Source organism: Prionailurus bengalensis, chromosome E4 (genome assembly GCF_016509475.1).
Source record: "Prionailurus bengalensis isolate Pbe53 chromosome E4, Fcat_Pben_1.1_paternal_pri, whole genome shotgun sequence".
In the NCBI taxonomy this organism is placed as follows: domain Eukaryota; kingdom Metazoa; phylum Chordata; class Mammalia; order Carnivora; family Felidae; genus Prionailurus; species Prionailurus bengalensis.
This window is the reverse complement of record NC_057360.1, coordinates 35,837,691-35,855,748: the sequence shown is the minus strand read 5'-3', so window position 1 is coordinate 35,855,748 and position 18,058 is coordinate 35,837,691. Positions and strand designations below refer to the sequence as shown.

At 36.5% G+C, this 18,058-nt stretch overlaps 1 protein-coding gene across 1 annotated transcript in view; it reads right to left on the bottom strand.

The window, feature by feature from the left end:
• Nucleotides 1–16,246, bottom strand: part of CFHR5 (complement factor H related 5) — a 32,342-nt gene extending 16,096 nt beyond the window's left edge. Inside the window, exons 1-6 of the mRNA XM_043568102.1 lie at nt 16,081–16,246; nt 12,606–12,800; nt 11,274–11,450; nt 2,776–2,952; nt 1,503–1,685; nt 1,201–1,380 (exon numbers count right to left, since the gene is read on the bottom strand). Coding sequence (XP_043424037.1) covers nt 1,201–1,380; nt 1,503–1,685; nt 2,776–2,952; nt 11,274–11,450; nt 12,606–12,800; nt 16,081–16,138 — 970 coding nt within the window. The 5' untranslated portion in view covers nt 16,139–16,246. The remainder of the gene's footprint in view (nt 1–1,200; nt 1,381–1,502; nt 1,686–2,775; nt 2,953–11,273; nt 11,451–12,605; nt 12,801–16,080) is intronic.
• Nucleotides 16,247–18,058: the final 1,812 nt, after the last annotated feature.

Genomic DNA, 18,058 nt, shown 5'->3' with positions numbered 1-18,058 from the left:
CTCGCGTTTTTCTTTCATGTTTTCATTTCAATGATTTATTCTATTACAAAATATTTAAAGCAAATAATGTCAAAAATATCAATTGTGAATAGTGTAACACAGATGTTTTACAGCATTCTTTTTTTCCCCATTTTTTTCAACTTTAACCAAAAATTGAATCAAAGTACCTTGGCTATGCCTTCTCATCTAGAACCCCTCTGGGACTACAACACGTTTAGGCTGAGGAGGAGAGATGAGGACAAGTTTTGAGACATTAATTCAATTAAAATGTCAAGCAGCGTCTATATAGACTTCCTACGTGTATGACAAAGTCTAGACCAACAGAATGTAGAGTGCGGGTATGTGAGACAAAAAAGAGAGCTGATACCAAGTGCACCGTGCCCCAGAGGAGGAACTTGTGGGATAACAACCAAAAATAATTATGAAATGAGTTACTGACACAGAATCTTAACACTTTATGCAAATAAAGTAATAAAGTATTGCATAAAATACTTTATGCAAACCTAAGCGAATGATTACTCAGGCAGTGAATTAGAGATTGGGTCCATACAGATGAGCCCTGATATTCTGCCACTTTATAATCTAAACAGAAGACAAGTATCTATTAGGTACATGACAATGATAAATGTACAGACAGACAACACAGTGGAGAGGCTATATCATTCTACTAGAATTTTGAGATGAGCATATGGGTACTGGAAAATAAACCAGGAGAGGTTACAGAGGTGAGTGAATTTTGAGTTGACTCTTAAAGGTGAATAGTTTTGCATATGATTACAGCGGAGAAAGACATTTCAGGAAGAGAGCAAAGGCACGAATGAGGAAAGGCACAGAGATTTAAAAGAACATGGCTTATCCAGAAGCTAAGGAAAATCCATTTTGCATAGCTCCATCACATGGTGAAGATAGGATCCAGCAGTAGATACCTAGGAAAAGCAATCTGATGCTACTCCGAAGCAGAAGTCCCCAACTCTCCTGGTTCACAGAGCTCTTAGCATCTCAGTAATTTTTCACAGTGTTCATACGTCAAAGAAAATCTTTCCAAATTCACTTTCTTAAGTAATTAGGAGCAAACAACTTAGTAAGTATCTTATATCCTGTTTAATACCTGATGGGCACCAGCATGTGCTGGTGTGACTATATTTATTGACTTAAAAAATTATAAACAATCAAATACAAACTTAAGAAATGCATTCTCACCAACACACTTGGGAAGTTCAGTCCACATTCCATCAATACAAGTAATTACATTATTTCCAACCATTGTATATGCATTTCTGCAGTGCAGTTCCACAGAAACACCAGGTCGATAGGGAGGGACTGAGGGCTGGGCATAGCCATTCTTGAGGTGAGGTACATATCCACATGTTTTCACATGTTCTAAGAAAATGTAATAAAAGATCTGCTTACTTTTAAAATATTTCAAATATATACATGTAAATATATACATATGAAAAGTGCAAAGTTTAAACTGTTGTGTTTAAACACTAACATCTATTTACCAAAACAAGTAGGCAGATTTGTCCATTCTCCATCGATGCACTGTACGTTCTTAGGCCCCATCATTAGAAAAGCGGGATTGCAATCATACTCCACCATTTCACCGTGTTCATATTCTTCTTTCCTTATCTGTTTTGTTTTACCATTGGGGAGTTGAGGGGGTTGACCACATGACTGTACTTGCTCTATCATAAAGAAATTGTTTAAATAATGCTTAAATAGTCTTATAAATCTGGCAAAATGTGGAGTTACTATTTTGGTTGACCTAGAACTAAATTACATTTATGCTACATTCCTATTTTCTTCAGGTTTGCTTTTTATAGTGCACATAGTGTATTGTGTAAAGTCTATTCTTTTTCTCAAATATTGATGCCTTTTTTATAAATAATTCTGAGCAAAGAAAGATGCACAATGAACACATATACCGATCACCGAGATATATATATGAATGTTACATTTTGCCCAGTTAATTTTTTTGTAAAGTAATTTAAAGTAAATGACGGACATAGTAAGATTTGACTTCTAAATTCTTCAGAATACTTAAGAAATAAGAACACTGACCAGCATATACAAAACATCTTATTGCATTTCTTTAAGTTAACAATTTTTAGGGCAATCTTATCTTCTTTCTATATGCAAATATCCTGATTGCGCCTACCCCCCCCCCCATATTGTGCAGGTTATTATAACCAAGATATTAATTGTACCCTTGAAGATTTTAAAGTAGTTCAATGATCTGGATATCATATAAAAGTAAGTAGTTGTCAAATACGTGATATGATATACATATGCAATTATAGTTTTTATTAATTAAGATCTTTAAATATATAAAATAACTATCCAAAATTTTGAAAAAGTAATGTCATCTGAAGCAAGTAAAAAATCATAATTCTTTTATATTGAATAATCCATATGTTTATTTGATTACTTCTTAATTACTTAATAAAATATAACAAGGCCCACACAATATTTTTTAAAGTATTCTTTTTTTAAATTGAGTTTGGGGAAAAATCCCTAACATTTCTCAGTACCGGTGACTATATTTTGATCTATAAAACTCCATTACATATTTCAAAGCACAGAGGTAGAATTACCCCTTGATAAAGGAAACATAACTAATCTATGACCCAGCATCCCTCCTTCTTCTCAATTAAAATGCTACTTTTGCCATTTTTTTGCAGTTCGTCAGATTATAGATATAAGATCCGATAAAATACATAGACATTAATATAAAATTTTATAAGTTGTTTCATCAGCTCTAAAATAAATATTGACCTTTACATGTTGGAAAATTAGGTGACCATCCAAAATGATAGCATTGAACTGAATCTGGTCCAACTCTTACGAGTCCTTGTCTGCAGGAAAATTGCAACACATCTCCAGGTGTGTATTTTTCTTGTTTTGGATAAACATGTATGTTAGCTTCTAAAAATGGAACAAGACATTCTATATCTAAAAAAAAATAAAAGTAAATAAATATGTGTGAAATAATCATTGTGAAATTAAATTTAATATGTGCAATACAAAAATAAGATTAGGGGGACTTCATACGCAGAGATGCTTATATTCTTACCTTCAAAAAATAAGCTAACTATTTACACCCAATAAATATGTGGAAGCCCCGTTTAAGAAATTAACATTTTGAACAGCAAAGTAAAATTTTGTATGACAATCTCCTCAGGACCATAATAAATAAGGTTTGAGCAGTTACTTATAAATTATTTCACTTATTGAATTAAAGATAATTTTAATAACTTTTATTATTTGTCTATAAAATAGCATATGAATAGTTTTCACACTCAGATCACATGAAAATCATTCTTTCAGGTAATAAAAGTTAAAATGCAGCCTATTTAACTAAATGATACATATGTTTAAAAAGTTAATAACTGGAATGGCCCAAAGAAGACACATCTAGTACATTTGAAGTAGGAGGGAACATTAAAAAACAAAAACATTCCTGATTTTACGAATGGGGAGCTGTATGTAGTATATGGACTTTTTGAAAAAAATGGCTAAACAACATGGCTAAGTTGCTTCTAGGTGTTCTGAATCTTTCCATTATACCCAACCACATCTCTAATATCTTTCTAAACCACATCTATAATAACTTTCTAAATACCAATGCATTATGAATGCCTTCTGGTTCAGGTAAAAATGGATATATATATGAATATGTATGTGTATTTTTCTCTTCTAACCTGCATTCGTGGTTCATTTATAAAATTAGATATTGAAATTCACATGTAAAAATACAAATGACATTCAAGACAAATACTCTCAAATCAAGCACAAAAATATGATGAAATATTTTCTAATTAAATCTCAGAAATACTATTTAAACTAGCCAGTTTTATACATTGTTATCGGCAATTTAATAGTTTAATAACAGTTTGTACAAACCCCCTGGAATGTGACTCACTCAGCTTTAGTAAAATTTGTACCCATGCATCTCTGTGTTTTATTCCAATAATTTTGCATGACAGTTCTTTACTTACTGGTTGTTTACATTCCCTTTCTTATCCAATTGCAAAAAAAAAAAAAAAAAAAAAAAAAGCTATTGAAAATAATTTATCTTGGCTGATGTAGGATTTTCTAGCTGCTTTATTTAAGTGTAATTATCACACAGTGTTGTAGACAGAATAATGGCCTCCCCAAAACGTCCACGTCCTAATCCCTGAAACCTGCAAATATGTTACCTTTCCTTGGAAAAACAGACTTTACAGAAATGATTAAATTAAAGGACTTGAGATGGAGAGCTTATTTTGAATTATCTGTGTGGTAGTGGACCCAATGTAATCACAAGGATTCTTACAAAAGGGAGCAGAGGTGTCAGAATCAAAGTAGGCAACATGACAACAGAAGCAGAGGTTGAAGTGATATGACGAAGGGCCATGAGCCAAGAAACGCAAAGGGCTTCTAGAAGCTGTAAAAGGCAAAGAGATCGATCCTTTCCTAGGACTTCCGGAAGGAAACATGATTCAGTATCTTGATTTCAGGACTTTTCACCTCTAGAAATGTAAGATAATAAGTCTGTATTGTTTTGAGTAATTAGGTTTATGGTAATTTGTTACAGCAGCAGTAGAAAACTAATACATATGGGAAAAAATATACAACCATATTTAAAAGGCGCATGATTTGGCATGACCTGAGGCATTCTGGGCTGCATTTGAATCAAAGACTTTGTGCAACACCAAGAATGAACTATAACGTAAGCTATGGACTTTGGGTAATTGTGATGTGTCGATTGTCAATAGCACCCTGGCCTGTCAAGTTGAAAATGGGACAGATTATCTTGCATGTGTGGCACAAGTAGTATAGAGAAATCTCTATACCTCCCCCTCAATTTTGTCATGAAACCCAAAACTGCTCTAAAATAAACAAAAACACCAAGTCTCTGGCTATAAACTATGAGTTAATAATCCAATGACACGGAAGAGGATGAAAGTCAAGGAATAAAGTGTCTAAAGTGGCTGCAGCATGTATAACCAACTATAAATTTGGTAATGTTTGCTTAGTTTTGAATTATGAGCCCGTTTTAATTCAAGGTACCTTGAAAATAGCTTTAATTTTGGTCATAAATATTATAATGTACATGGCATATAAACAATCTTATTTTGGATGGGCTAAGTGCTTTTCAAAGATCTGTTATTATATCAACATTTAATGTTGGTCTTTTAAAGCTATATGGAGACACCTTAAATTTAGATTATTGTCCATTAGGAAATATCTTTCAAAAGAGTCTAGTGAAAAGAAATATATTCAGAATTGCTTCTATTTCCTGGATAAAAAAGTACTTACGATAGCATGTGGGCAAATGACACCAGACATATTCACTACATACCATGAAATCTATGGTGCTTCCAATCTGTTTTTATTTTCTAAGTTTATTTATTTATTTTAAGAGCGAGAGAGAGAAAGAGAGCAAAAGAGAGAGCATGAGTCGGGGAGGGGCAGAGGGAGAGGGAGAGAGAGAATCCCAAACAAGCACTCCACCATTAGCACAGAACCCAAAGCGGGGCTCAAACTCCAGAACCATGAGATCATGACCTGACCCAAGAACAAAAGTCAGATGCGTAGCCAACTGAGCCACCCAGGGGCCATGAAGAAATTTTTAATATATATATTTTTTCCTCTAAGCAAAAAAATAAATAAATTTTTATAAAAATGGATAAGCATATTCTGATTCAGACAAAAACCACTGTCAACTACAATATCTGATTTTAAATATTTTTATGAAAAAAACCACACTGAAAAGATCAGTGTTTGTTTAGTAAATATTGTCATGATAAGTTAATAAATATGGCCATTAGGAGGAAAGAAAATAAGGGTTATGCCAGGGAAACTACAACCCAGAATTATTCTTTCAGTCCACACTTTTAGTTTATTGAAAATAAGTGTGGGCGCCTGGGTGACTCAGTTGGTTGAGCACCGAACTCTTGGTTTCTCAGGTCATGATCCCAGGGCTGTGGGATTGAGACCCACATAGGGCTCCACACTGAACATGGAGTCTGCTTAAGATTTTCTCTCTTTCTCCCTCTGTCTGTCTCCCCCGTTCATGCTCTCTCTCCCTCTAAAATAAAAAAATAAAATAAAATAAAAATAAATTAGCCATAAATCCTCAAATAAAACATTCTAGGAAACAATGTAAAGTATATTAAGTTTTATATACAATAAGGTAGATTATAAATAGATGTATTGTTTTTTAAAAAAACGAGAGCAAAGAATTCTTGTCAGTAGAGTTTTGGCATGCCCAAGAGAAATCCAATTCAGTAATCTAGTAATTTCCTATAAAGTGTTATGGGTGATTTGCAATAAATCAGACCCCTGCATTAGGTTTCACACTGGTTTGGGGTTACTGGTAGGCAGAATTCATTTAACTTGGGAGTATCAGACCAGGTCCTGCATCCGACCAAAAATGGCACAGAATTCGTAACTGGAAAACCAAATAGTAAATAATAAATAGTAAAACAATTGGCTCTAGAGGATTGGGATATGGAAACAGTGCAATGAGAATACAAAAAGGAGTCCATGTATAACTCATGTGAGGTCAGAGGTTTTTGGGTAGACTGTTTATTCCTTTAGTTAAGTAGTAGTGTTCCATGAATCGATATGCTCCTTGTTTTTACTGTAAATGACTGTGGTGGGCTAAATAATACCCCCTCAAAGATGTCCACGTTCTAATCCGCAGAACCTGTGAATGTTACCTCACACGGCAAAAGAATTTTTGCCAGTGTGGTCAAGTTAAGGATCTGGAGATGGGGAGATTAGCCTGGATTATCCAGGTGTGCCTGATTTGATCAGAGTGATCCTTAAAAAAGGCATGCAAGAAAAGTCGAAGTCAGGCAGAAAATGATGTGACCACAAAAGGAGAGGAACAGGGAGAAAACTATTTAAAGGAGCCAAACTGCTGGCTTTGATGGGGGAGGAAGGGGCCCCAAACCAAGGGGCCTCTGGCAGCTGGAAAAAGTATGTAAACAGTTTCCTTGCTAGAGCACCGGAAGGAATCAGCCCCGCCTACACTTTGGATTTAACCTAGAGAAACTGATTTTGGATGTCTTAGCCTCCAGAACTGAAAGAGAACAGACCTGTGTTGTTTAAGCCATCATGTTTGTGCCAGTTTGGTACAGCAGCCACAGGAACCTTATAGCATGACACACTGAAGCACCAATTTCTGGCAGTTCTGTTAAATAAATTGGCTTTAAAGTTTGCCTTTACTCTATCAGCTGAACTGTAGCCTGTAAGTGTATTATCACATAGGTGCACAAATGACCTCTGACCTAGGGTGTGGTAGCCATGCTAAAAATCATTTTGATCCCTGAAGCCTATAGGACTTTCACTAGAATAGCAGGAACTTCAGAATTTTAGACCTTATTCATTTTTGAAAGGTTTTTCCCAAATACATTTTTTAATTAAATATAGTCGTGTATCAAAAAATAAAAAAGAAGTATATGAGTGGCTGGTAGAGCAGATACAGTGCTCTCTCCATCTTTAATAACTGAGAATCAAAGCATAATGTTTAAAGCTTATAGCATACTTCCGAGCCGTTTTTGTACAGTTAAAATTCAAAAAACGGCCAAAACAAAACTGTTCAAACATAGTATTGGGATCTGATGATAAAAACAAGCATCAACAATTTGTTTTATCAAGTAATGTAATAAATTATAGTCAAAAGAGGATGCAACAAAGTATAGAAAATCTTAAATGTAATCCTGTTAATGTGAATTTACTACTTGGCAACATTGATATGTATATTAGAAATAATTCATAAAATAATTTTTGTTTGCCTGAACCTATAAAAGTCACTGTAAGAGAGAAATCAATGTCTCTCTCTATATTATATATATGTATGTATATGGTAACATATGTAAATAGGCAGGTAGATAATAGAGGTTGATAGATGATGATGATAGATGATAGGTAGATAGATAGATATAAATAAACAGATGGTTTATTGTATCAGGACTGCAATAAGGTTTTGTACATATTTTGATCTGTACAACTTTAGGGGATATCATTTATGCAACTTAAGGAACTGTATGCAGACACCTATATTGGAACACAGGCTAATATTGTTTTGTGTTGACTACCTGTCCTGGTGGAGACCTTGCTATGCTAGGAAAATAAAATCACAGTTTGCTCCTGTAAGAAAATCATGGTGGTACTTGAAAGGAGTTTGATATAAGACAGACTTCCCTGAAAATTTACTTGCTATATTTAAGAAAATATTAGTGAGGGCGCCTGGGTGGCACAGTTAGTTAAGCAACCGACTCTTGATTTCAGCCCAGGTTATGATCTCTCAGTTGTGAGATTAAGCCCCTCATCTGGCTCTGTGCTGGGCATGGTGCCTGCTTAAGATTCTGTCTCCCTCTGCCCCTACCCCTTTCGCATGTGCGTACACGCTCCCTCTCTTTCTTTCATTCTCTCTCTCTCTCTCAAAAAAAACAAAAAACAAAAACAAAAACAAAACCTTTTTAAGACTGTAGCATTAAGAGTAAAGCCAATATATCTTTAAAGCATATGATTTACAATGTTAGTAACATTGGATACGAAATTTAAATGCACATGCATATCATGATTGATTTACGAAACGATTAATGATTTTATCAGCATTTCCACAGCGTCTTTGGGGGAACAAAAAGTGTGCATGCTCCAGAGAAAGTTTAGAACTCTTGTTCTAGATATTTATTTTTCTCTATTCTTTTCCTGCATTCCTCTTATCTATTTTTTCATCTTTTTGTATTTCTTTCCACCATTTCATTATCCATTCTTTATTTCTCCCCTTGCTACTCTAATTCTTTTTAAAAGCCATTCCTCACTAAATATTTGTCAATAAATTAACATAGTTGGTAGAAAATAAGAGCTTCCACCACGGTGGAAATAATTTAGGGATTTAAAGAAAAATCATTAATCATTGTTACCCAGATAGTTCAGCATACTCACTTTGTAGATCAGTAATCTTAGCTCAAATAGGTAATCATTTACTCATGGACCCAGAGGTAATTTTTCTCAGAACCCATGCTGGAGTCCAGTTGTTCTGAAACATTGTTGACTCTCCACAGTGTTCTCTCTCTTTTTTTTTTTTTCATGTTTATTTATTTTTTGAGGGAGACGGAGAGGGGAGCAGAGGATCCGAAGCAGGCTCTGTACTGACAGCACAAATTGGTGGTATCATGACCTGAGCCAAAGTCAGTTGCTTAACCAACTGAGCCACCCAGCTGCCCCTGACTTTCTCCACGGTGTTCTTGATCCAACACCCTACCTTGGATACACAGAATTTTTCAAAGGCTCACGGAGTCTCACAAAATGTACACAGCAACCAGCTTGAGTGGGTTACTACTGAGTTGAGTTGTCAAATTGAGTTGTCAGGCTTCTAAAATACAATTGCTGGGCTGATGATTGCCATCATCTCACGAAAAGGAAGAGAGCTGGTGCTCGAGATGAGATGACAATGAAGTATTTATACCATAACTGAAGCCTTCTAAATTATGAGCCCTGTTCAACCACTGGACACTTCAGGTAGGAAGTCAATAAATGTGTTCTTTTGTTATTTTTTTGCAAATATTAGTCATGTGCCAGCCCCTCATAATTGAAAGAGGTCGTGGCCTAACTTACAACACGTAACCGAGTGAGTATTGTAATTCAAGCCGCTTTAAAAAGACTCTATTTTCTAGAAGAATTTAAATATTGAAGTTGCAGAATCACATTAAAAAAAAAAAAAAGCCAATCAGAAGACTTCATTTCCTGAGAAGATGGAGTAGCTGGTGTCAGCATAGCCTCCAACTGGGAAAACATTAGAAAACTATATAAAATCTCTCTCTAAAAAACTGGAAACTGGATGGTGCAAGTCCATAATAATCAAGAAAAGGGGGACAAAAAACCACCCAAACCCCAAAGTTTGATCTGTGGTTGTTTCAGCTTTCTGGTAGCACTTTCCAGACTGTGTTGCAGGGAAGGAGAAGCTATACAGAGTCCGGCGGGAAGAGCAAGATCACAGTTTCGGAGACCATGGTGGCTAGAATTTACAGGGCAGAGGAACAGAGAGAGCGTATTATGATGAGAAAGAGCCAGAGATGTTTTCTTAAGAGTGTTCTTGAGTCTTTGGTTGTGTACTAAGCTGTGCAAACAGGATAGAATTCCATGAGCTGGCTTAAGTGTGATTGCCAGGGACTCTTAAAGATGAAGAATTACAAGCATCCACCCAAATCTGGGAGATCCCATCATATTATAGTTTCCAAAGGAATTGTTTCCCAAATTCCAAGCCACTCGTAAATAAACCTAACGCTTACAGGTGCAAAATATTTTAAACATGAAAATTGACAGTTTATTGAATTCAGCATAGGAGTTTAGTATACACAACAGAAAATAACTATAAAAATCTATCTTAGTCATAGGACATTTTTAACTAGTATTGGACATATTTTCACTTAAATACTCTCTTTTCAGCTTAATACTCGAGTTTTTTTCAAATTATTTTTAATGCTTATTTATTTTTGAAGGACAGAGGTAGAACCTGAGCAGGGGAGGGGCAGAGAGAGAGGGAGACACAGAATCTGAAGAAAGCTCCAGGCTCTGGACTGTCAGCACAGAGCCCGATGCAGGGCTCGAACTCACAAGCTGTGAGATCATGACCTGAGCCGAAGTCGGATACCCAACCGACTTAGCCACCCAGGCGCCCCAATACTCGGGTTTTAAATTAAGTTCATTTTCAACTAATGTGATAATTTTCATGGAAACAATAAAAGGGTGTTACTTTAACCTAAAGGTACAGCCTTCAAAGTGTGTTGTCTAATAATTTTACTTATTGCATGCATTAGATTTGTGTAGGCAGGCAAACTTTGCTATCTGTACATCTATCAGACACAGTTGGAACTGAAAAACAAATGCATAATGATAAAAGCAAAAGGTGAAATCTACATTTAGCTTCTGACAATAGATATATTTATTTTATTTATTTATTATTTATTATTTGGATATATTTCTTTTAAAAAATCGCATCACGGGGCGCCTGGGTGGCGCAGTCGGTTAAGCGTCCAACTTCAGCCAGGTCACGATCTCGCGGTCCATGAGTTTGAGCCCCGCGTCAGGCTCTGGGCTGATGGCTCGGAGCCTGGAGCCTGTTTCCGATTCTGTGTCTCCCTCTCTCTCTGCCCCTCCCCCGTTCATGCTCTGTCTCTCTTTGTCCCAAAAATAAATAAATAAACGTTGAAAAAAAAATTAAAAAAAAAAATCGCATCACATGTCAGGATGTGAAACAACAGTATTTTACTTACCGGTGGAACTGCATTTGGGGGGAGAAGACCATCCATCTTCCAAACATGTAATGATGTCAGTATTACCAGGAAGGCTGTAGCCGATGTCACAGACAATTTGTACAGTGTCCCCTTCCAAATGTGTTTGTCCTGAAGATGCAGAATGACCATTTTCCACAAAAGGAAAGAAACACAGTCCTAAGGACCAAAAAATTGTTTAATGTACAAAGTGGAAGTGTTAAAAAAAAAAAAGAGCAAACTAAATTTGTGTTTTGCAATGTTTTAAAAAGAATGTCAAACTCTCAAAACTGAAATCACATGTAAGAACAAAATTTCAAAAGAATTTAGATCATACTACTATATATATGATGTTTACTATATGAAATATAGTCATATATTCCATATTTGGAAGTAAATTAACATTTCATTTTGTTCTGTGGTTTTTATTTAAAAATATTTTGTTTTTATACACTTTTCCAGGTACAAAACAAGATTTTAATATACCCATTTCTCTCTCAATTTTCCTAAATGTTTCTTATAGAAGGAGAAAGACCATTACTGTCTCCTTTGTTGGTTCATATGTTCTGCCTCCCATTGTTCTTTGCTTAATATATCTATTCTCTCCAGAGTCTGCTCTTCACGTTCATTGAAAGATATCATTGTAAGAACAAAAGAAGGGATTTATGGAAAATATAAAAGTGAAAATATTTACACTTACGCAATCTTTGCATTGCAGGAATAGTAAGTTTCAAATTGTTGCAGATAGTAAGTTTCAAAACAGAATGAGTATGTAGAAAGACTTGTTTTAAAATTTTTTTTAACGTTTATTCATTTTTTTGATAGAGAGAGACAGAATGTGAGTGGGGGAGGGGCAGAGAGAGAGGGAGACACAGAATCTGAAGCAGGCTCCAGGCTCTGAGCTGTCAGCACAGAGCTCGATGCAGGGCTCGAACCCATGAACCGTGGGATCATGACCTAAGCTGAAGTCGGACAAACAACTGAGCCACCCAGGCGCCCCTAGAAAGACTTGTTTTAAAGGAAAAGTATGACCAGGCTGATACCAAATATTAGGAACTGCACATTAGTAGTTAAACATATAAATCATCAGTTTTTAAAATTAAAATGTGTAAAGCACTTCTAGGTAATATAAGGAAGTTCACACATTTATTCTTCATTTCGTTTTCATAAAAGGCTTTTCAAGAAAGGGCTACATTTCTTATCTTCGCTGGCTTCTCTAGTCCTGATCCCCGTGATTGTCCACCAAGAGCCCCAAGAGCCCAACATCCCTTCCGGAATATCTTCTCTATTGACTGAATGACACATTCACATCTACTGATCAGGGCATTTACTCACTGAGGCACCTGGGTGTTGGCGACCATCCTTCCTCCCTGCATGTTATGCGATTCCAAAAGGATTTTGAAGGAGACACAAAACTATATTCACAAGAATAATAAAAAGTTTTCCCAATAGGAACTGAGGAAAAGGGCGGATCTTTCTTGTCATCATAAAGAATTCCATGGTTGATTCTTGGAAAATCACAATGTCCCACTGGGAAAAATAAAACAAAACTGAGGAATTAACCTACATCAGTGAATCATTAAGTCATATTTTAATCATCTCATTGATTTTTTTTTCTTTCTTCTAGCTCAAATTCCTTTATCTTATGTGCCTTCCAGTGTACTAATTAGTTGAGAACAAAAAATGATCCCTAATTAAGAGTACAAGAGTATTTGAAAAGGCCATTGTCAATGCAGTTTATGTTTTGGAGTCAGGGGGAATAAAATCTCTTTTGCAGTAACTTCTAGAAGCAAATCCCCCACGGTTTAGGAACACGGCAGAGGGGGGGTCAGCAGCAGTTGTGACCTGTCCCCACAAGGTGCTAGTGGTCTGGGGGCTCAGCCGTCCATTCCTTTCTCTATGCTGATGATACCCGGGGGAATCTCTGCCTGAAGTCTCTGTGTCCTCTGGTTTTCCCTGGTGCTTGAGGATGAAGCAGTTTTGTTTTCCCCTTATGCAAAAAAAGGAAACAACTTCCAGAAATTCTGCTCCCAAACCAGTTAATTGGGAAAATTCCTTTTTGGCATGTATCTAGGGGTGACTTTCCCTGTCACACGATATTCCACACAGGGGATGCCTGTGGCCTTTAGCCTGCAAAACCTGGAGTTTCTTATCTGACGGTTTACAATTGGACATTTGTCATCCTCTGGTAGTTTGGGAAAAGATATGGAGGAAGAGACACCCCCACCCTGCCCCATAACACTGACATCCGCACCTTCCAGAATTCTTTTTCAGATCTGCTTTGCCCTCCCCTCAAATTACAGCATTTGCTTTCCATGCATTTCTACCTACATATACTTTGCCATCCAGAGGGACTTCACTTTCATCTTCCAATTGTCCCTATTCTACCTACCCTTCAACGCTCATTCTACATTAAGAAAATACTCTTTGTGCGCACAGCGATGTGCTAGCTCTGAAAGTTAACTTCTCCTGGCAGGCCTCCCTTATCCAGTCACCAAAAGTAGGAGATAATATCTCTTGTCTAAGCTTTCGGATAAAAGCTTATGATGTTTCCTATGAAATACACTCCCTTATATATATATACATACACATATCACATATATATATATTGCATACACACACACACACACACACACACACACATAGTTTTGCTCTCTGTTTACTTATTTGTGTGTTTTGCTTTCCTCTGAGCACACTGGAAGGTGTAGACAGGCACGGAGCGTTCATTTTCTTTGGAGCTTTACCGCAGCCTGCAGCATAATATATTGCTCGGTAAATATTTCACTATTGAAAGCATGCAGAGTTTTTATAAAAGTGTTACCTTGATATGGTGCCTTTGCTTTGGGGCCAGTTTCTCAACAGGCACCTAAACGTAAATGCAATACAAACTGACAGGTCATTTAACATCTACACAGCTTTGGGATAGAGCTTCCCTGAAGGTTCTCTGGAAGACTAGACTGAAGATGAAGATCTTCTTCTGGGTTAGGGGTTGTAAAAATTCTACATATTAGTCTCACATTTTATACTTATTTTCCTCTGCTTTTTCCCCATTTAGAAATCCCCTGTCATATCTAACAGATGTTTAAAACAATATATACCAGACACACCGTTTTATATATATATAAACTGTATATATATATACTCATGTACATATATATGTACATATACATGTATACACACATACACATATACATGTATACACATATACATATACATATATATGTACATGTATATATATATATATGCAGAGGCTGCTGCATAGTCTAAACAGAGAATTTGTATTTTTAAAATTTTTTGTTATTATTTGTAATGTTTATTTTTGAGAGAGCATAAGCAGGAGAGGGGGGAGAGAAAAAGGGGGACAGAGGATCCCAAGTGGACTCCATGCTGACAGCAGAAAGCCCGATGTTGGCCTAGAACCCATGAACCGGGAGATGATGACCTAAGCCTAAGTCAGACAACCAAGCCACCCAGGTGCACAGGGAATTTGGTATTTTTAGTTGAGACTAAGCAACTAAGACTGCTATTGGAGAAAAAGTACTTTTACCCCCATCAGCTAACTGTTCTCCTGTGAGTACATCTCAATGTTAAGTGTAGTAACAAATTAAAGTTTCAAATCCATAGAAATAGGGTTTTATAACTTTTATGAAGGTGGATCTCTTTTTTTGTGTTTATTTATTTTTGAAAGAGAGAAAGAGCACGCACATGGGGGAAGAGCAGAGAGACAGGGAGACAGGACCTAGAGAATCCCAAGTAGACGCCATGCTGTCAGGGCAGAGCTGGACCCAGGGCTTGATCCCATGAACTGTGAGATCATGACCTGAGCCAAGATCAAACGATGGATGCTTACCCAACTGAGTCACCCAGGCACCCCATGAAGGTGCATCTTCAAAGTAAAGCATTTTTACTGTTCCTATTTTTCTCTTATGTGAGGACTAAAGAGAAACTTCCCCAAAGAACTTCCATTGTATGCAAAATTTAGCAAGCAACAAAATAGCAAAAGAAAGCCCTGCTGGAAATCAAACAAGACACAGGATTGAAACTCCACTTCCACACATGGTCTAATCAGCTGTCCTGGGCATTGTTAGAGGTTTCGTTTGCAGTTATTCGGATATGATGGTTTTTATTTCAGCGTGAAATAAGATGAGACAGCTTTCAACATATTTTAAGATGTGGCTTATAGTTTTAATAAAAAACGATGCACAATTTCCTTTCACTTTCAAATTTGCTAAAGAGCTCAGAAAAAGCAAAGAACTCATGGACATTTCACCAGTTTATTACACACAAAAATTAGGATATACTGTACTGTTTTACTAAAAAAGATTTTTCTTTATTGATGATAATTAGATTGAAAAAGGAAGTTCCTGATTTAATGATATTTAAATCTTAAATTAACAAATCTGTGAAAATGCAAACATTTTGAAGGTGTCCAATTTTTCTGGGGATGCTTTCTCTAGTCAGTGGCATTGCAGAGTTTATGGAGAATTACACTGATACGTGACCTTTTCAACTTCATTACCTGCAGCTTTCTCATCATAGAATTCTTCCCTAAATGTTGTATTTGGTAGCTATTCACACTTTGGAGCTTCGAGAACAGAGAAGATTCATTTCATTTGATTTTTTTTCTTAATTTCATATTAGAAAATATTGATGAAATAGATTCAAATATGATCCTTTATTTAAAATGTTCTTACATAATTATTAATTTTAAAACATACACACACACACACACACACACGCACACACATACAACACACACATTTGAGACAAGAACAAAATATTTAGATCTGTTTTCATGTTTTCAACTTACCTTGCCCCTCAACAGTAGAAATCCATAAGATTAGAATGGCATTAATTAAAAGCAGCATGCTAGGTTAGCCCAATCGCATATATTTAGAAACGGTCCTGCAATGGTGGTATCACTCCAAATCCCGCTTTCATTTGTGGTTATAGGCAAACTTCGAATTTCAGTGCACTGCCGGGAAGCCAGGGCAGTGAAATACTTTCAGTAAATATCAAAGTTCGCAGAGGGTGGTGTGAGATAACTAATGTTTTCACATTAATACTTTAAAGTCAACACTTGATATTTATCTGAGCACAATAATAGCTGTGCAACTTCCTTCTTGCGGTTCCTAATTTTCTAAGTTTGAAGCATTCAGACATGGACCACTGAGGAGGAAAAGTAAAGCCCTTTCTTATCTTCTTTCTGGCCAGGAGGTCAGCTGTTTCAGAAAGCGACCAAGTGTAGGTCATCTGTCCTCATTTTAATACCATGTCAATCTTCAGTGATTATGAATTCTTCTTCACACTGGCATTAAGAATTAGGTTCCCTCTTAGTATTTTTTCAGGGTAGTCAAGAATAATTTTGCCAAATAATGCTTCCTGAGATTTTTGGACAGAGTATATTTCAAACTCATTTAGGTGGGACTTCAAGAATGGCTATGACACAAGTTTGGTAGACTCCGTCTCCAAAAGGCAGAAATAAAACTGGGCAAAATTATGTACCAAAAATAACCATGCAGAGTTTCTGTAAATTGGCTAAAGAGCATACTGTTGAGAAATATTGATTAAAGAAAATCTCTGTAAATCTCACTAAAATAGAGTGGCTGCTCCCATCCTTCTCTGATTCCTGCCCAATTCTGTGGCTCAGAAGTATGACCTGGGATGGGCAAGGCAGGCATTGTGAACTGGCTGCTATGCTGCCCTGTTAGGGCGGAATGACTTTATGGCAGATCTTGGAAAAAAATCCACATGCAATGACACTGTTGAATACAATAGAGATTACAGTGGGAAACAATCTAGGAAGGCTGGTATCTCCCCATGATACTGTTGTGTCTGTTACAACAGTAACAGATACTGTTGGGGCAAGAAACAAAATGGCAGGCCAGCCAGAAATTTAACAGAAATTTTGCTTTGGAAGCAAAAGACAGCCAAAAAGGGCTACACTAAGATGACACTTATTGCTGGTGGTCCAGAAATCACTGGACATATAAAGACTGTGCCCAATCAGACAAACCAGAGAGAGCCCTGCGAGCTACTAGTCACTGGTTAAATGCGGAGCCGACTTTTATACTCCCTGAACTTTGAAAACATTTCCCAAACCACACACAGTTTCAGAGACAAAAGGTAGGATGTGTAGTGGGCCAGTGTGTTTAAGCATAACTTCTGACCAATGAGAAGTTGATTTAATTAAGTTATGCTGACTCAGAAATGACTCCTAGGAAGTCAGACTAAAAAATAAGAAGAAATAAAACCTGAGCAATGACATCAAAATCTGTACGCTGCAACGATCAAGCTCCACAGAATTAGTCTGGGCTACTTAACAAATAAACAAGTTAGCAATAGCAACAGTCCTTGGTTGGAGAGGATTCAGAATTCTACAATATGTTATCTAAAATATCCAGTTTTTAACAACAACAATATGAAGAGACATGGAAGGAGATAGGGAAGTGTATCCTGAACACAAGAGGGAAAAGGGCAATAGAAACTTTCTTTGAGTGGGTCTAGATTTTGGAATAAGCAGATGAAGATGTCAAACAGCCATTATCAATATGTTCAAAGAACAAAAGGAACCATGTCTAAGAAATTAAACACAAGTATTATGACAATGACTTATTGAATGAAAAATATGCAGGCCTCTTAGGTCAAGGTAGCCAGAGACCTGGAAACATCAGGAGAGGTCAGGTCACGGAAACTCTTGGGGTTACAAGGCATTGCCCAATTCCATGCCCTAACCTACACAAATGTACTATATTTTCACTGAAGGCAGAGCTGGAGGAATCTGGACC